The sequence below is a fragment of the Coregonus lavaretus genome (genome assembly GCF_964263955.1).
Source record: "Coregonus lavaretus genome assembly, chromosome: 18".
Lineage (NCBI taxonomy): Eukaryota > Metazoa > Chordata > Actinopteri > Salmoniformes > Salmonidae > Coregonus > Coregonus lavaretus.
In genome coordinates this window covers 31,529,791-31,550,512 of record NC_140005.1, presented here as the reverse complement: position 1 = coordinate 31,550,512, position 20,722 = coordinate 31,529,791, and the positions used below count along the sequence as shown (strand labels likewise).

Here is a 20,722-nt window from a genome sequence, read left to right as displayed (position 1 = left end):
GGGGGGGTGGGGGGGTGATATTTGTGCGTCTAACTTTCTCACTCATCATTATTCACGATTCATTCAGGACTATCCGTAATTAAATTAAAGCTGAAAGTCTGCACTTTAACCTCAGTCATTGTATAATTTAAAATCCAAAGTGCTGGAGTACAGAGCTAAAACAACAACAAAAATTGTCACAGTTCGAATACTTTTGGAGCTCACTGTATGTTCCAATGCCATCTTTAGTGGGCAAGATAAAAACAGATATGGAGAAAATGTTTTTCTACAGGTTTGCCTTAACAGTAGCTCAAAGCCATATGATAAATGTACAATGTAAATGGACCAACACTGTTGGATCTATAGAATGTTACAGTATATCAGCCTCCCATGTACTGTAACCTTGCCAAATATCCATTATTCCCTCTTGCCATACCTGTCTCTGCCAGTTATACTTTTTGTATTTTTTAATCACCTATTATATTACTGGTAGGGTACCTGAGATGACTGTCTGTATATCTTTAAGTTGGCTAAATGTCTTACACCTTCCAATTTAGTATTAATTTGTTTCTTGCTGTCTGTTTTAATGACACTCATACTGCACTTTGAGATGCTGTGTGTTGCCTAGAGTAGAACCACTATGTCTTAAAAATGTAGTCTGGGATTTTAAGCACTTACAAATTCGTAACATATCATATGAAATGGATGACGTAAAACACAATTGTGCACAATTTTCAGGGACCTGTTTTGGCTCATGAGAACTACTTTCAAAACTACTGTCTCATATTATACAAAAGCTCTGGAGCATTATTTTAATGTACAGAATAAAGTGGGCCTGCATTTTTTATATTTAAAAAAAGGGGAAAGCTCTCTGTAAACTTTGTCTGAATTTTTTAAAACCCAAGCAATGTTCTGAGAAGATCCAGTGAAATGCAAATCATTTTTCTACACGTACCTTCTCCATAATCTCATGGCATGTATAGTTGTTGAGGTCAGTGTCTATGCAAACATTTCTACAGCAGTAAAACATTTATATTGAGCAGGTTTTACTAAAGAGCTGTAGTAGTAGTTGGGAGATTCCAATAGATAAAAGTTGCAGCTTCACTGATGTGAATGTTGGTGGGAAAATAATGAACTGTTTTCTTCTTAAAAATGACTTGGAAGGGATATGTTTGTAAGCAAGGTTGCAGCATGTAGTAGTCGTCTTGTCCTAAAGCCTTTTGGGATAAAGTATCAATATAAATGTGTGTGGTATTATTGGTCCAGTTGGCCCAGCATCGTCCGGGTTTGGCTGGTGTAGGCCGTCATTGTAAATAAGAATTTGTTCTTAACTAACTTGCCTAGTTAGATAAAGGTTAAATGAAATAAATAAAAATGTAAAAAAATATTAAAGTATTTCGATTTCATCATGATTGCCTGATTGTACATTGTAAACATTAGAAAAGTTGGCTAAACAAAACGTAAACATGGTGAAATAATACATAGCTATGAATATATCCTTGACATGCATTTTTGAAAATAAAACCTGAATAAAAAACAGATTGACAGTTCCACATCTGACAGATGTAAGAGTGACAGCTACCGGTGGGTGTCGCTGTTTCTAATACGAACTTTTCCAACCCGTGCCGCAGCTGATGATTCGTAGCTGTCGTGTTTTGGTCTCTTAGCGGAGTCTGAAGATGACAGCGAGAAAGTCTGGGTCACGACTCGAGACAGAGATAGAACGATGCCGTTCGGAAGGGCAATGGGACAAGATACCAGAGCTTGTACGGCAGCTGTCTGCCAAACTAATATCAAACGGTAAGAAATATGTCTATGATTCGTGATTTGCTTTTGCTCTGCCGTTCATTCAGCGATTTGGGGCCTGGACAGGGAGCAGAATCCAAGGGCTTTCTTAACCACGTCAGCGCGTCTACGTGAATGAAATTTCCATTGCGAGTCGGTTCCAGCTAGCCAGCCATTTCTAGGTCGTCTGTAAAAACGAAATAATGATCTTGAACTCACCGGTATGGTTTATAGCTATTTAGCGAATTCCCAAAGCTCCTTTGAGTGTGCATACGCGCTCACTTCCTATTTCCTGTTTTGACAGTTTTCTGTCATTTAAGCCAGGGCTAGCCAGCCTAGCTACCGTGTGCCTAGCTAAACTTGGGCAGAGAGTGTTCCCGGCACTATGAATACTGGTTGAACGTTATCACTCTGGAAATAGTGTTCTAAAATATTTTACTGAGCTAGCTAGCTATCTATCTTACCAGTAGACTCCATAAAAGTAGTTTTAAGAATCTTTGTAGACTACTCCTGGCTGCATATCAATGACATCATCATACACAGTGGGGCGACTTCCTACTTAATGAAATCAACAAAAACTCAATTGAAATCTTTGGCCAATGAGTATGCCTCAAAGAGGTGAGAAATATTTGCAGTCTTGGCAGATTTGGGATCTGTTGGTGTTTGTTGGTCGTCTCTAGTTACCACAGCCACAAAGTCATTAACCACGCCGATTTCTAAAATGTATCTTCATAAAATCTAATTTTAAACCTAGCCGTAACCACACTGCTAACCGTATGCATAACCCTAACCTTAAAAAAAAGCACATTTATTTTTTTCATACATTTTACGATATATACTTTGTGGCTGTGGTAACTAGTGGAAACCCTGTAAACAGGAAATCACTCAGCTGGTATCATTTTCCATTTTAGTCATTTTAGCAGATGCTCTTATCCAGAGCGACTTACAGTTAGTGAGTGCATACATTTTCATACTGGCCCCTCGTGGGAAACGAACCCACAACCCTGGCGTTTGAAGCGCCATGCTCTACCAACTGAGCTACACGGGGCAAAAAGTGGTATGATGATGTCATATTGCTGACTTCACCTTGAAATATCATATTTTGGAATTAATGTATGTTTTGTTGATGTAAACTGACACCCTTGTCAGACCAGAGGGTCACACTCTCCTGTCATGCATAATGGGCCAGTTAAACGCCTAACAAACTGGATTAGCCTATGGGTCACCTTAATATCCAACAAAGCGAGGCATTGAGGGATTGAATAACACTAATACTACTAATCTTGTTGTACAAACCTACGCCTATAATCTGTTTCTCGCCCTACAAACATTGCACCACACCAGGCTTCTCAATGTGTAGTGAGTAGTCTTTTTGCGTCAAGGAGACTGATAGAGTTCGCCTACCCAGTCCCAGCCAGCAGTTTTGGTCCTCCCTACATAGAGCTTGTCAGCTTGTAGTCCTAATAACCGGAAATGAGTTACTTCTGGTTCGTTCAGCCATTCCTATGGGGAAAGAATAGGGTTTTGGGATAAACTGCGAAAATAAGGTGTGAGGTTAACACAGGCTTAGGAGATCTTATATGTTTTGTTCTATTATATAGTATCAGTCAGTTAACATGACCTTTATGAATCCTTTATGTACTTTTTGTTTTTTTATTTGATTACATAAATGCTACAAAATTCACAAAAAGTGAGGTTTGCTGATGAAGATTATCTCATAGAACAAAACGTAAAAGATCTCCTAAGCCTGGGTTCAACACAGACCTTATTTTCGGCATTTATCCCAAAACAGTACACAAACTCCATTCATTTCCCCAATGGCTTTATCCAACGAACCATGGCGAAGTTAGTGCCTACAAAAAGACGCCATTACTATTGCTCTCTATTCTCTCTTATCCCTGAGTAATTCCACCTCAAAAAGCACAAGCGAGAGGATTTCGACCCCACCATCTCAGATTGTTCTGAAATCGTTTATGTAGTTAGAAACAGATAAGATTACCATTCCTGAAACATTATTTTGTTGAAATATAATTTGAGATAGTTGATTGCCCCCAAATTGGCCATTTTAATTTATAAGATTCATATAATCTTCAATAAATATAGTACCTAACATCCGATGTGGACCATAATTCCTCCTAATAATGAGTAAAACATGAGGAATCCAATAAAATTATCAAAAGCCACCCACTGAACCCCCACACCCCATGCCAATCCTACCCCAAGAACCAGTATACAGTATCAGTTTTCTATGGCTGACAAGTAGTACGGAGATGCTGCTTGTAGTATTGCTTCTTCATCTTTTGTAATTTATTCCCTGTGTTCAGAGAAGTTCAGTTCAGAGAAATTAGCCATTGAAGTCGCTTGCACTATTTACCATAAATTAGTGGGAAAGTACCACGTTATGCCCACTAGATGCCACTGTTCATGCTACTGCCACCACATCCATTTTACTGGTCTCTTGTGTTCATTAAATGGATCACAACATTTTCTTTGCAACTTTGGGTAGGGTTGAAAAGCAATAGCTTTTGCTCATGATGAAAATAAATTGTATGGTCATGCTCACAATTCAAGCCAGTCCTCCATGAAAGCAGTTCAGTTTGCTCTTCTTTTAGGCTTAATTTGTGTCCAGGAAACAACCCCTCTGTGTGTAGTTTATTCCCTTAAAAAAAGGTCTGGATAAGTTAGACCATTCCTTGCATACAAGCTAACCATTAAGCTATAGCAGTTCTAATGGTTTAAATGTTATGGTCTCTAATGGTCTTCAAATGGTAAAAGTCCCAAACACACACTGTATAGCAGGGATCATCAACTACATTCAGCCCCGGGCCGATTTTCTTTTTCTTGAGCGGATGGTTAGGGGGCTGGAACATAATTACAACAAATTTGTAGACTGCAAATTGACTGCAATAAGCCCAAACAGATATTTGACTAAAACATAATCATTTCAAGCATTGCTTACGTTTGTATATGGTCACATATACAGTTGAAGTCGGAAGTTTACATACACCTTAGCCAAATACATTTAAACTCAGTTTTTCACAATTCCTGACATTTAATCCTAGTAAAAATTCCCTGTTTTAGGTCAGTTAGGATCACCACTTTATTTTAAGAATGTGAAATGTCAGAATAATAGTAGAGAGATTTCTTTCAGCTTTTATTTCTTTCATCACATTCCCAGTGGGTCAGAAGTTTACACACACTCAATTAGTATTTGGTAGCATTGCCTTTAAATTGTTTAACTTGGGTCAAACGTTTCGGGTAGCCTTCCACAATAAGTTGGATGAATTTGGGCCCATTCCTCCTGACAGAGCTGGTGTAACTAAGTCAGGTTTTGTAGGCCTCCTTGCTCGCACACGCCTTTTCAGTTCTGCCCACACATTTTCTATAGGATTGAGGTCAGGGCTTTGTGATGGCCACTCCAATACCTTGACTTTGTTGTCCTTAAGCCATTTTGCCACAACTTTGGAAGTATGCTTGGGGTCATTGTCCATTTGGAAGACCCATTTGCAACCAAGCTTTAAGATCCCGACTGATGTCTTGAGATGTTGCTTCAATATATCCACATAATTTTCCTTCCTCATGATGCTATCTATTTTGTGAAGTGCACCAGTCCCTCCTGCAGCAAAGCACCCCCACAGCATGATGCTGCCACCCCCGTGCTTCACGGTTGGGATGTTGTTCTTCGGCTTGTAAGCATCCCCCTTTTTCCTCCAAACATAACGATGGTCATTATGGCCAAACAGCTCTATTTTTGTTTCATCAGACCAGAGGACATTTCTCCAAAAAGTACGATCTTTGTCCCCATGTGCAGTTGCAAACCGTAGTCTGGTTTTTTAATGGCGGTTTTGGAGCAGTGGCTTCTTCCTTGCTGAGTGGCCTTTCAGGTTATGTCGATATAGGACTCTTTTTACTGTGGATATAGATACTTTTGTACCTGTTTCCTCCAGCATCTTCACAAGGTCCTTTGCTGTTGTTCTGGGATTGATTTGCACCAAAGTACGTTCATCTCTAAGAGACAGAACGCGTCTCCTTCCTGAGCGGTATGACAGCTGCGTGGTCCCATGGTGTTTATACTTGCGTACTATTGTTTGTACAGATGAACGTGGTACCTTCAGGCATTTGGAAATTGCTCCCAAGGATGAACCAGACTTGTGGAGGTCTACAATTTGTTTCTGAGGTCTTGGCTGATTTCTTTTGATTTTCCCATGATGTCAAGCAAAGAGGCACTGAGTTTGAAGGTAGGCCTTGAAATACATCCACAGGTACACCTCCAATTGACTCAAATGATGTCAATTAGCCTATCAGAAGCTTCTAAAGCCATGACATCCATTTTCTGGAATTTTCCAAGCTGTTTAAAGGCACAGTCAACTTAGTGTATGTAAACTTCTGACCCACTGGAATTGTGATACAGTGAATTATAAGTGAAATAATCTGTCTGTAAACAATTGTTGGAAAAATTACTTGTCATGCACAAAGTAGATGTCCTAACCGACTTGCCAAAACTATAGTTTGTTAAGAAGACATTTGTGGAGTGGTTGAAAAACGAGTTTTAATGACTCCAACCTAAGTGTATGTAAACTTCCGACTTCAACTGTAGCTCTGTATTATGCTTGGGAATGCTTTGGAACAGATTTCCTAAATTAAAATCACTTGGAGCGGATTTGCTGGTCTTTTTACAGTTTTTTATGCCCAGCAATAAAAAATATAGAGATGTTTCTAATAATTTTATTGAGAAACGACTGCCATGCAATGGTTTATAATTATATTATTTTATTAGGGTTGTCACAACATTTTAGTCACTATCCCTTAGGTAGCTTTTGACCATTTTACTCAATGATAGGAATAAAAGTTTGGTCCAAATTAGATATTGGGTACTATATTTGTTGAATATTATGTGAAACCTATAAATTAAAATGGCCAATTTGGGTGCAATCAATTAGCTTGATTTCTCAGAGATCAAATTAGACTTCAGAACAATCTGAGATGATGGGTGTCATGGCTTGCTGAAATGACATAGAATGACCCCCCTATCAACTTTTCTGGATACTGATGCTGTAGTATTGTACAGATTGTTAGAGAATCTGCATGTTAGTCAGGGTTGACTGATCTGTCTTCACTGTGATGTATTATTGGAACATGATGTGTGTTGTCATTCCACATATGACTCAGGTAGTTAGCCTAGTTGGTAAATAATCAGTGGCCTGTTCTAAGTCATATTTATTATTGAACATCATAGAAAAACATAGCAAAAATAAGTTTGTCATTGGACAAGGTCAGGTAGTCCTTCCCTGTTTCAGTCCGTTTCTTTACATTTGGTGCCTATTGGACACACGACCCTGTTAAACTTGGAGGGTAGTCTAATGTTACATGTCATGAAGCATACTGGATGTATAGTCTAAACTCTGTGTTTCAGATGACCTGGGGGAGCTGCTGCTGGGAGAGGCCAAGCTCCAGCAGTACATCAAGGAGAACCCCATCAAGCAGGGGGCCAGCCCGAGGGGCCCAAGACCCAGGCTGGTGGAGGTCCACAAGCACCTGACCGCTGCCCTGGACCGAGGGAACCTCAAGGTAGCTGATGTAGCACAGTAGACTTCACCTATGGCCATTATATTAGTATACATCATCTGTCCACTTTTCAGTCTAGTTCAGTCTTGTAACAGTGTTTATAACAGTGTAGTCCAGTCTTTAGTGCTGAGCGATTAGTGCTTTTTGAGGTCTGTTCGGTTTCGGTTCGATTACTAAAAAGTAATCACGGTTTTTAGACTTTGGTTTCGATTATTTGGGTTGAACGCTTTGACAACGCAGAATAAAACAATTAATAAAAGTCCCATGATGGTAGTGACTGCCCATTACTGCTTATCACTTATTAACCATCATTTATTCACATGACTTTACTTTAATAAGATATTTCAGTTGTTGTGTATATTGCATTTGTTTTATTTGATAACTTTATTATTTCATTCCAAGTCATCTCATCTCTATAGAGCTGCTGCCTATGCTGTCTGACAAAATCACTATTTTAGTAGTTCTTCTATGTAAATAAGGCATACATTTATGACTCCTGAATACCAACTATTAATCACTTAGATCATGTATTTTCAGTTAGAGATACCTTGCGAAGCAACAGGTGCTCTCTGTATCCATGATCGCGCATTCTTCTCTCCCTCTCTGTGTCTGCCTCACACTAACCTAACGTAGCAGGCGTAAAAAATACACAGACCAGACAAGTAGATGCGTAATTATGCGGATTCGGGTCATTGTAGTTATTTACCAGGTTTTATGCGTTAAACTATGTATAATATTGGCCTGTTGGAAACTACAACTCCCTACTACATCTCACAGTTCAAGCTGGATCTAGAGAAACTGTGCAATGTGTGCATTGTGCTCACAGAATAGAAATGAACGAAATGGAATTGAAATATTTGAACTGATGTCGGTCAATTAGTTGTTTAAAAATGAAAACTAACCGAAATTTCAGTTAATCGCTCAGCACTACCAGACTTCTGACAGTATTCTAATACTGTAAAAGGTAACACTGGTTTAATCAGTATCTGGCTTTACACTCACTGCTTTCCCAAACTGAGAGAATCCCCTTTGAATGATATAACCTCATAACGCTGCATCACTCCCTCACGCAGCTTCTATGCCCTCTTTTTTTCTCTGAAACATGTACATTTAGCTACACATCTTTGAGTTCAGGAGAAAACAACATTTAGCTACACACTATCTGTCTCTTCTCTCACCTTTTGTGCTTAGCCGGAATACATGCAAGAGGCCAGTATGTTAATGGCCAAGCTGTCCTATGTGGAGGGAGACTACAGTGAAGCCATCAACCAGTATGGCAAAGTGACCCTGGACGAGCTGGCGCTGGTGGGAGCCCCTGTCTACCGTCTCTCCATGATCGCCGAGGCATATGCTACCAAAGGTAAGAGCTTTGGGTACCAGTTGTAGTATGCCTTCACATTAAACCAGTCCAGGTTTCTCCTGGCTAAAAAATAGGCATATGTGGTGGGCGTGATAAAACCTTTGGGTGGCCCGCCCCAAAATACCCTGTGCAGGAAGAACCCTGCAAGTATTTTCCAAATCAAAATCTAGACACTTTTTTTTGTTTTTTTCAGGGGAACAGAGGTATGGTTAGGGAAACACTGCAAACCAGTGTTTTCCATTAGTACATGGAGTAGCCAGCCAAATAAAAAAAGGAGCCAGCCAGGGCGTGGATTCTTTTTGCAGAACGTGCTCTATTTTGGTGGCCTCTGGTACATTCTAATGCCTTGATTCCATCCGAAATACACCGCTAAATTATTGAATACTTTAACGACTTTACAATAACAATTACTGACAATGTATGAATTCAGTGTGCTGTTAGTTGTTTTGGCTATCATCTAGGCCTATGTGATCAGGACTATTTTCTGAGTAAGATAACCCTTTTTAACATTGAATCTGTCTTCTTTTTACAGTTGTACTGCAAGATATGAATTGCCACAATGTTTGTTGTTCAAATTATGTATTTCATTGTCTCTGCTGCTGTGGACACAGGAAAACCAATGTGTTCTTTTTTAATTTAACTATCCCTTTAAGAGTTTGGCCTGTTAATCAATCACTGTGCGTGGCATTGTCAGGGGAGGGGGCAGTATGTTTGTGAGTCACAGAGTTGGTAGGGTTTCAGACCTGTCAATCAATCACTGTGGGTGGGACTTTGACAAAAGGAAGGCGGTATATTAATAATCTAGTTAGAAATAGTAGTCTAATCTTTCAAGTTAATTTATTGTGGCAAAAACAAAATCTAGTCTACACTTTCAATTTAGTTTACTGTGGCAAAGACCTAAGAAAAAAGGTTGTGTTCTGTCAAGTAAACATGGATTCCCTGTTTTGAAACTATATAGAATTGCAGGAAAATAGTTTTAAAATTTACCCCTGCCAGATTGTGCACCCCCATTTTTATACAAAGTCAGGTATGATTTGAAGAATGAAGCAGGTGTTAAACATGGGCTTTGCTACACAGAAAGCAGCAGTTGACTACTCCATTGTCAACACTTTAATCAAATCAGTAGGCCTATATCAATATCTTTAATAATACCATATAAGTATCATGACATTAGCTTTTATAACCTTCAATCTGTTTTCTTGTATCATATTTTGGAGCAGAATGAGGCTCTCTCTCTACTACCTATTGTTCCTGCAGTGAGGATTCAACATCTTCATCGAATATTTTCATTATTTATCTGCAGATAAAGCAGTAATAGCCTACCAGTATTCAAATTAGTGTGCCAAATGAATGGCTCTCTCACCGATGCAATTTGGTTCCATTCACCTAAAAGAGACATTCAAAAAGAGCCGAACAACCCATCACTAGTCTACACTGACAAGTAACTTTAGCGGTCACTGGCAAGTCTCGACATGGGCTTTGAATCCTAGGAAAATACAAAGAAGATCTTTAGTTTACTTGTCCCGATGCGATACCACGGACATATAACTACGTCGTATGATTTATGAATAGCAAAGGGATATAGGAGATAGACTTATTTCAGTCTGTTCGACACCTTTTATAAACTAGTCAACACAAGCTGTTCGGTCGTCAATCAACGAACAGTAAATGGCCTATGCAGACCGACTCCGTGGCTGGCTATAGGCCTATGAAACACGCAAAAGAAAATAAATGAATGTGCCACAAAACAATAATGAAGTGGATTTCCACTCATCATTGCCACTTACGTGTACATTCACTCACAGGAGTCAGTGAAGCATCATGCTCTCCCTCCTCTGTTAAAATAAAGTTGACTGTAGCCAACCACAGTGCACAAAAATAACACCGGTACTGAGAGGTAGGACAGACAACAGACTGACAAACCAGTCCCTGTCATCGCTCGCTTTATGACTGACAAGCGCCTGTCCTATCAATATACTGTAACACTACGAGATGCATACTGTTCATTCTAGTGGGAGAAGGATATACAGACTTTTCTGACTAGCAAATTGAAACTTTTAAATGAAAAGTGGAAAAGGTAGCCGGCCGACAATTAGTCTGTTATCAGCTGTTTAGCCGACAGCCAGCGCTTAAGGAAAACACTGCATAACCCTAGTTTCTATTCTACCCCCAAGCCTCAGCTCTATCTCAACTCTGCTTCAGTGCTTTACTCTACTTTACACATTCCATTCTAGTCATTTTGATGATTAGCTCGATAGGAAGTGTCATCAGTCCATTCCCAAGGACATTGAGCCTAATCTGAAACCAAACCTGAGACTATGGCTGAGGACAGGAACAAGTACAAGAAGTCACGCTATGACCTCCGCAGAGTCATCAAACGAGCAAAAGGACAATATAGGAATAAGGTGGAATCCGATTACACAGGCTCCGACACCTGCAGCATGTGGCAGGGGCTACAGTCCATTACGGATGACAAAGGAAGACCCAGCTGTGATCTGCCCACTCTACAAGACTAACTCAATGCATTTTATGCACGCTTCGACAATAACAACATCCTGCCGGGTGTGAGGGCCGCCACCGACCCAGAGGATTGGGTGATCTCGCGATCCGAGGCCGACGTGAGTAAGGTCTTTAATCAGGTCAACACCCGCAAGGCCTGGGGCCCGGCGGTGTTCCAGGGCACGTTCTCAGAGCATGTATAGAACAGCTGGCAGGCATATTCACAATACATTTCAACCTCTCCTTGTCCCAGTCTGTAATCCCCACGTTTTAAAATGACCACCATCATTCATGCCACAATGACTACCGCCCTGTAGCACTCACATCTGTAATCATGAAGAGCTTTGAGAGGCTGGTTATGGCACAAACCAACTCCATCATCCCAGACACCACAGACCCACTCCAATTTGCATACCGTCTCAACAGATCCATAGACGATGCAATCTCAATTGCACTCCACACTGCCCTCACCCACCTAGATAAGAGGAATACCTATGTGAAAATGCTGTTCATTGACTACAGCTTAGCGTTCAACACCATTGTCCCCTCCAAGCTCGTCACCAAGCTTAGGACCCTGGGACGGGACACCTCCCTCTGCAACTGGATCCTGGACTTCCTGATGGGCCGACTCCAGGTGATGAGGGTAGCTACATCACCTCCACCATGCTGACCCTCAACACGGGGGCCGCACAGGGGTGTGTGCTTAGTCCCCTCCTGTACTCCCTGTTCAACCACGACTGCATGGCCGCGCACGACTCCAACACAATGATCAAGTTTGCTGACGACAAGAAGATGGCAGGCCTGATCACCGGCGACGATGAGACAGCCTACGGGGAGGAGGTCAGTGACCTGGCAGTGTAGGGCCGGAACAACAACCTCTCATTCAACGTCAGTAAGACCAAGGAGCTGATCGTGGATTACAGGAAGGGGGGGCGAGCACGCCCCCATCCACATCGACGGGGCTGCAGTGGAGACGGTCGAGAGCTTCGTGTTCCTCGGTGTCCAAATCACAAAGGACTTAAAATGGTCCACACAGTCGTGAAGAAGGCGCGACAGCACCTCTTCCCCCTAAGGAGGTTGAAAAGCTTTGGCATGGGCCCTCAAATCCTCAAAAAGTTCTACAGCTGTACCATTGAGAGCATATTGACTGGCTGCATCACTGCCTGGCATGGTAATGGTACCGCCCTCGATCGCATGGTGCTACAGAGGGTGATACGGACAGCCCAGTACATCTCAGGGGCCGAGCTCCCTGTCATCCAGGACCCAGGCGGTGTGAAAGGAAGGCCAGGAAAATCGTTGACCCTTGTGTATTTAATTTTATTTTTGCACTGTCTCTATGCACACTCACAGGGCCCAACACACTCACGCACACTGACAATCCAACACACACACAAAAACACTCACTCCATAATTTGCTTTCACACACATACATTTATACTGACTACACACACGCACACCCACTCGCATACAAGCATCATATACGCTGCTGCTACTCTGCTTATCATACACTAAAAGTATGTGGACACCTACTCGTCGAACATTTCATTCCAAAATCATGGGTATTAATATGGAGTTGGTCCCCCCTTTGCTGCTATAACAGCATCCACTCTTCTGGGAAGGCTTTCCACTAGATGTTGGGACATTGCTGCGGGGACTTGCTTCCATTTAGCCATGAGCATTTGTGAGGTTGGGCACTGATGTTTGCCGATTAGGCCTGGCTCGCAGTCGGCGTTCCAATCGTCTAGAATGTAATTGTATGCTGCAGCGTTAACATTTTACATTTACATTTTAGTCATTTAGCAGACGCTCTTATCCAGAGCGACTTACAGTACATGTTGAGTGCCCTTCTCTATAAGCATGCTAAAAGTATGTTGTTAATTTGTTTACAGAGAAATAGCATTGTATTTGGTCAAACAATGTTTTCCAACAGTTTGCTAAGAGCTGGCAGCAAGCTTAATACGTCTGCTGTTAGAACCAGTAAAGGCTGCTTTACCATTCTCGGGTTGCCGAATTACTTTGGCTTCCCTCCAGGCCTGAGGACAAAGACTTTCCTCTAGCTCAGATTAAAGATATGACAGATAGGAGTGGCTATAGAGTCAGCTACCATCCTCAGTAGCTTTCCATCTAAGTTGTCAATGCCAGGAGGTTTGTCATTATTGATCGATAACAATAATTATTCCACCTCTCCCACACTAACTTTACAAAATTCAAACTTGCAATGCTTTTCTTTCTTGTTTGTTTTTTTTTATGCATGAATATGATGGCTCACTGTTCATTGTTGGCATTTCCTGCCTAAGTTTTCCCACTTTGCCAATGAAGTAATCATTAAAATAATTGGCAACATCAAATGGTTTTGTGATGAATAAGCCATCTGATTCAATGAAAGATGGAGTTGCATTTGTCTTTCTGCCCCATAATTTCATTTAAAGTACTTAAAAGTTTTTTTCCCCCATCATTCTTTATATCATTGATCTTGGCTGAATAATACAGTTTCTTCTTCTTTTTGTTGAGTTTAGTCACATCATTTCTCAATTTGCAGTAAGTCAACCAGTCAGATGTGGAGCCAGACTTATTAGCCACTCTTTTTGCCCCATCTCTTTCAACCACAGTTTTTCAATTCCTCATCAATCCATGGAGCCTTAAAAGTTCTAACAGTCAGTTTCCTAACAGGTGCATGTTGATCAATAATTGGAAGAAGCAATTTCATAAATTAATCAAAGTGCAGCGTCTAGATGCTCCTTATTAATCACATCAGACCAACAAATATGTTTTACATCATCCACATGATTCACATCAAAATATTTTGTATGATCTCATATACACTATCTTAGGCCCAGCTGTTGGAACTTTGGCTTTCTTGGATATAGCATCCAATGGGTACGGATACAGCTTTAGAAAAAAGTTCTATACACTATCAAGCATTTCACACATATTATTTAGATACGGACTGTTCGCACATGGCGGCCTATAGCAAAACCCCAAAAGAAAAGGCTTTAGATGTGGTAAGTGAACCTGCAACCACAACACTTCAATAACACTTGACATAAGATCTTCTCTAAGCATTACAGGGATATGGCTCTGAATATATACAGTAACACCTCCCCCATAAGAATTTCTGTCTCTTCTATAGATGTTATATTCTTGTATTGCTACTGCTGTATCATCAAATGAATTATCTAAGTGAGTCTCAGAAATGGCTAATATATGAATGTTATCTGATGTTAGCATGTAACCCTAGCCCGAACCAGGAAAAACAGCCCCAGACCATTATTCCTCCTCCACCAAACTTTACAGTTGGCACTATGCATTGGGGCAGGTAGCGTTCTCCTGGCATACACCCCAGATTAGTCCGTCGGACTGCCAGATGGTGAAGCGTGATTCCTCACTCCAGAGAACGCGTTTCCACTGCTCCAGAGTCCAATGGCGGCGAGCTTTACACCACTCCAGCCGATGCTTGGCATTGCGGCTGCTCGGTCATGGAAACCCATTTCATGAAGCTCCCGACAAACAGTTATTGTGCTGACGTTGCTTCCAGAGACCGTTTGTAACTCGGTAGTGAGTGTTGCAACCGAGGACAGACGATTTTTACGCGCTACGTGCTTCAGCACATGGCGGTCCCGTTCTGTGAACTTGTGGGGCCTACCACATCGTGGCTGAGCCGTTGTTGCTCCTAGACGTTTCCACTTCACAATAACAGCACTTACAGTTGACTGGGGCAGCTCTAGCAGGGCAGAAATTTGACGAACTGACTTGTTGGAAAGGTGGAATCCTATGTCGGTGACACGTTGAAAGTCACTGAGCTCTTCGGTAAGGCTATTCTACTTCCAATGTTTGTCTATGGAGATTGCATGGCGGTGTGCTCAATTTTCTACACCTGTCAGCAACTGGTGTGGCTGAAATAGACTAATCCACTAATTTGAAGGGGTTTCCACATACTTTTGTATATATAGTGTATATCCTGATACCTAGTCACCTTACCCCTATACATATCTACCTCTATCACTCCAGTATACTTGCACATTGTAAATATGGTATTGGAACTGACTGTCTATTTATGTACAGTGAGTTCCAAAAGTATTGGGACAGTGACATATTTTATGTTGTTTTGGCTTTTTACTGGATTTGAAATGGTACATGACTATGACTTTTTGTACATAGTTCCCCCATTTTAGGGGACCAAAAGTATTGGGACAAATTCACTTATGTGTATTAAAGTAGTAAAATGTATTTGGTCCCATATCCCTAGCACTCAAAGACTACATTAAGCTTGTGACTGTACACAGTTGTTGGATGCATTTGCTGTTTCTTTTGGTTGTGTTTCAGATTATTTTGTGCCCAATAGAAATGAATGGTCATTCAGGACTATCTGTAATCATGGTAGCATCCACGTTAATGCAGAAGTGTTTAGATACATATTATATTCTTATTTATAATAAAAGTGACTCCAAAATGACAATACATTATTTACCATTAATTTGTATTGGGCTCAAAATAATCTGAAACACAACCAAAACAAACAGCAAATGCATCCAACAAATGTATGGAGTCACAAGTACTCATTGCGTGCAATGAATATGGGACCAAACACTTAACTCTTTACTACTTTAATACACATATAAGTGAATTTATTTTTAGTATTACATTGTTATTGATTACTGCATTGTTGGGTTTAGAGCTCGCAAGAAAGGCATTTCACTATACTTGTGCCTTTGACATTAAAACGTAAAATGTGGTGCTGAATCCCTCTGTTCCTCCCCTGCCTCAGTCTATCATTGAGAGAGCACTGAGGCTGGGGTGAAAGAATGACCTAACTCTGCTGGTCTGGTCAGTCCATGCCGTGGCACCCCAGGACTCTGTCGATGTATGCCTACCAAGGGGACGCTTAGCTTAGTAGATGAGAACACAATGTGACCTAACCATCACCTTCTCATCAAGCAGCTCCTGTCGGTGGATGCTTGCTCAGACATTTCCTTTTAGAACTCTGAGCTAATATGTTGGGTTGACCTGCTGTAAAATGCACATGGTTTTGACGGTGTGGCAATTGAAGTGGTGGCATTTAAATGTCAGTTTCTGTAAACAGTGAGTGTACTTTAAAGCTTGATTGAATCTGTTTCTAAGCTGTGACATAGGTAATCTAATCATGCTTTGGAACAACATTGTTACTAGTGTGTATTTGAAAATGTACATCACATGGAGGAAAAATATGTTGTCTCTGAAATGTGGAAACTGACACAGCAGGACCAGTCCTCTCAGCTTGACCTAGTATCCCCTGCAATGTGTTGTTTGGCCATGTGGTGTCGGTAGAGGTTCACTGTTGTGGCGAGAGGAGTCCTCAGCTCTCATGCACACACACACACACACCATACATACCACACACTCTCGCTCTCTCAATTTCTAATGCAGACCACAGTGGATGTGTCAGCCAGGACTGCAGAGCTTTGATCAGAGTTCTGACAGACCAGCAGCATTACATTGACTGTGAGCTGCGATAGAAGAAGCACTGCCGTAGTGTAGAGCCTCAGCCTGTCCCCCTCAATACAGCAGCCTAGTACACACACACACACACATACACACACACACACCTGTCCCCCTCTATACATACACCAGCATACCCTAGGGTTTACACAGACCAACCGACGATGCAAGCCAAACAGTCGCCCATACAGCATACATCACTGTGGAGCGACTGCATTGCTAGGCAACCCCACCCCCACATAGGCACACACACACATGCACACTTAGGGTTTGACCTGAATGTAGAAAAGCTGACTGTTTTTCTAAAGCCTGAAACAGCTAGAATGAAAGTCTATTCAGATAAAGCTCTATTTTATGCTAACAGCATAATTTCTTATATAGTCCTTTATTGGCTTTGCAAGGCAGTGTTGATAGCATAATCTGAGTTCATTAGTGAGTTATGTGACTTTGTCTGGACCAGCCATTTTGTTTGTCCCATGGGGGTTAATGGGAAGACTTTACTGCTGTAAAATTTTAATGAGCGTCCTAATCGAGAGGAGTGGAGGGGAGGAGGAGCTCAGGCCGGCCTGTTTAGAGTAACACAGGAGCCCATTAGGCTGTGAAAGTGCCACAGTGGTATGAATAAGTTATGTGTGGCACGGCAGCAGAGAGAGCAGAGCAGAACCCCACAATGACAAGAGAATCCACAGGCTCCAGTCTTTAACCCACCCGCACCTCCACCACGGTATATCTTTATAAGGCAAAGACAGGCCTGGCTGCTGATGTCCCTCTGCTGCTTCCTCTCTGTCTTTCTGTCTCTCTCTCAATCGCTCTCTCTCTCTTGCCATAGTGGGCGTCCGTCTGTGATCGAGCATTTTTAATCTTTACATCTCTCTGTCTCTGCCTCCTCTGGCTCTCTGTTCATCTACGTATACCTCTCTCTCCATCTCTCTCTCTCCATCTCTCTCTCTCTCCATCTCTCTGTCTCTCTCGCTCTCCATCTTTCGCTCTCTCTACCTCCATCTCTCTCTCTCCCCTCTCTGCCTCCATTTATCTCTCTTTCAACACGTAGCAGTATTCATGTTCCAGTCATGTCCTATAAAGAGAACACATCTGCACCTCTATGGTACTGGAGGTTCCAGGGTGTGTAAAGCAATCATGGGGAGATGATGGATGAACCATTTGGCTTGTATTGTTTGGACCCTTTATTGAATGGCTCTATTTGAGCGTCACACAGTTGCCTTAGTCTTGTGTAATTGCAGAGACTAGAGCTATTTATAATTAATTTGTTATTAAGGCTATTATCTATTATTAATGGTTGTTTTAAAAGGGGCTTTGGAAACTGCAGATTCGATTTCATAACAATGAGGTGTGTAGCCACGATGGAAGTCTTGTTTTCCGCCATATTATCTCGTTACAAACAGAATGGTCTGGTGATTGACAGAGACATGGGCCACACAAAACAAGATACAATATACCCAAAGGTCAGACAGGGATACTCTTCCCATACCAAAGAGTATCCTTTAAAGGGCCCCGAGTTTTTCCTTACCACTTGAGCTTACAAATAAAACTCTGCCTATAACGAGGGGCCCAGACTATAACAAAGGACCAGAGTTTTTCCTTGCCAGGTTACAAAATCAGGGAAACTACATGAGAGAAAAGAGTGAGAGCCTTCATTTGTGAAACCAAGATGAGCAGTAGCCAGAAGTAGAAGATAATTGTTGTCCCAATGTCCTCTATAGAAGAAAGGAAGGGGACTGCTATAAAATAAATCTGGCCCAGGTGTCTCAGGTATCTCCTTCAGTCCTTGGCTGATGTGAGGTGTCCTTGACTCAGATCCCAGACACTGGCTCCTGGAGGCCCCAGCCAGCCCTAGGGCCAGACAGAGCATGGCAGCGAGACACTTCCTCTGCTCCTTGAGGCCCCAGACAGAGCATAGCAACGAGACACTTCCACTGCCACCTAACCCTGAGTTTCTGGTTGCTCCTCCAGACGTCTGTCAGGTTAGTAATCTTGTCCTCTGAGCGTGTGATAAAACATTCAGGGGCTCTCTGCTGGCTGTCTGGGAGCCTTGATCACCCACTGATTCATATTGCAGCAGGGGCCTGGCCTGGGGTGTGTCACTTTTTCCATGGCTTCTGAGGATGGGCTTGAAGTAGCTAAAGAGGAGAGATGAGTGTACACTACGCACACACACAAGTGCGCACGCGCACACACTCTAAAGCTTGAGCATGAACTTTAACCCTAGGTGGGCTGCATTGTGTAGTCTTATCCCGACCAGCGGCAAGGCCACAGTGTGTGTACAGAATACAGCATAATGAACTGTGTTTTATTTCCTTTCTCCAGGTCTGTGTCTAGAGAAAGTCCCGGCTGCGTCTCCGTCCCTGTCCAATCGTAACATGGACAAAGACCAAGAAGTGATTACCTGCTATGAGAAGTCTGGAGACATCGCCCTGCTCTACCTACAGGAAGTAGAGAAGGTAACCTAGCAACCGGCTGACATTGGCTTTACTACTGGATGTGTTGACGGGAGGGAGAAGCTGGAGATGCTCTAATCACTTTGACCAAACCAAATCATTTTCAGGGGATCTAGGCTAATAGTAACAAAATGACGAACCCTCTTTTAAAATGACAGTTAAGTTGCAATACCAAATAGCGAAGACCAAGGCCCAGCCACCAGTAACTTAACTAATGTTCTCGGATAGTTGCTGTTTGACCTTTTAATGAATAGATATCCTTCCTTGGTGTCTTCAATAAGCGGATTGGACTTGGCTGTAATTAATAAATTAGTTAATTGATTGGATTTATATAGGGCTTTTTCAGTGCTCAAAGCGGCAACCATTTTGTGCCAGAACGCTCACCACACATCAGCTAATGTTTGGGATTTGGATCTGCCTGTGTGCTAGTGCAGTAGTGCAGTAGGCCTATACCCCATCTGTAGTGCTGGTGTCTGTAGTATTAGTACCGTAGTGGTGGAAGGGGGCCAGGTCCATCAGGCAGGTAGGTCCTGGAGCTGTTCCAATCTCCAGCAGCAGATCGATGCAGCATCGACAGACTGGCCCAGGGTTTGATGATCTTGTTTTCTGACCTTGGCTGCTGTTTTAATCAGCAACTTTTTTCTCCACTCTGATTTGTTCTGCCAACAGGTTTTTCCCCTACATTTGTTTTTCTCTCTTTCTGGGTGCTCTGTGTTTCTCCCTCTCTGTTTCTCTCTATCTCTCTGCTCGCTCTCTTGCTGTCTCTCCCCCCCCCCATTCTGGTTTGTCAAAGATAAAATTGGTTGTCACATTTTGCTGAGTCATCACTTGCCATTGTCTACAATGCATTATGAAAATGTGTCTAAAGCTTGGTAGAAGATGCTCCAAAACAATCCAAACCAACTCATATAACATCACAATCCCATTCTGAATGATGTCTCTGCACTCAATTTTAGAAATGTTTTTCCACAGTACCATAAATCCATGTATGAATGATGCTGTTAACAACAACAACAACGACAACAACAACAACAAGATGCAAATATGGATTTATGGGACAGTGGATTTTTTTTCTAAATATTGAGTGCCAAGACATCCATAATGGGATTCTAATGGCAAGTGATGAATCAGCAAAATGTGACAACTGATTTCCTCTGTAACAAAACCAAATAAAAAAATGTTTTAAGCATTTGGGGGATCAACTACAAGCACAGAAAGAGTGGAAATAAGGCCATGTAAAAATGGGTGAGCTTCCTCTTTAAGTGGTTTATAGATGGCCGGTGTCCTTAGTTGATTCATTTGGCCCATTTTGGGCTCATGGTGTCGTTTTAGTGACCAAGCCTCCGGATAGAGCTGTGTTGTTGTTCCAAAATGTCATGAAACTGAATCGGCTATTTGAATTCAATATTGAAACTCTAATCTAGTGGCATCGATTCACTCCCCCAAATAGCCAACCCCCCCAAATAACCCTCCGCCTCCCTGTAACTGAACCAGCAGCTGATTCCATACAGCATGCAAAGAGACACTGGTACAACACCCAGGAGATGAATAGGTCAACAGCACTGCAGCCAGGTGTTGATCTTGGGCCTATTTATCACTCCTC

The 20,722-nt window shown here is 41.9% G+C and overlaps 1 protein-coding gene across 1 annotated transcript in view; it reads left to right on the top strand.

Moving 5' to 3' along the window:
* The first annotated feature begins 1,623 nt into the window (after nt 1–1,623).
* Nucleotides 1,624–20,722, top strand: part of ttc7b (tetratricopeptide repeat domain 7B) — a 62,454-nt gene continuing 43,355 nt past the window's right edge. The window contains exons 1-4 of the mRNA XM_084182325.1: nt 1,624–1,779; nt 7,178–7,332; nt 8,521–8,689; nt 18,989–19,122. Of these exons, the coding sequence (XP_084038451.1) occupies nt 1,659–1,779; nt 7,178–7,332; nt 8,521–8,689; nt 18,989–19,122 (579 nt within the window). The 5' untranslated portion in view covers nt 1,624–1,658. The remainder of the gene's footprint in view (nt 1,780–7,177; nt 7,333–8,520; nt 8,690–18,988; nt 19,123–20,722) is intronic.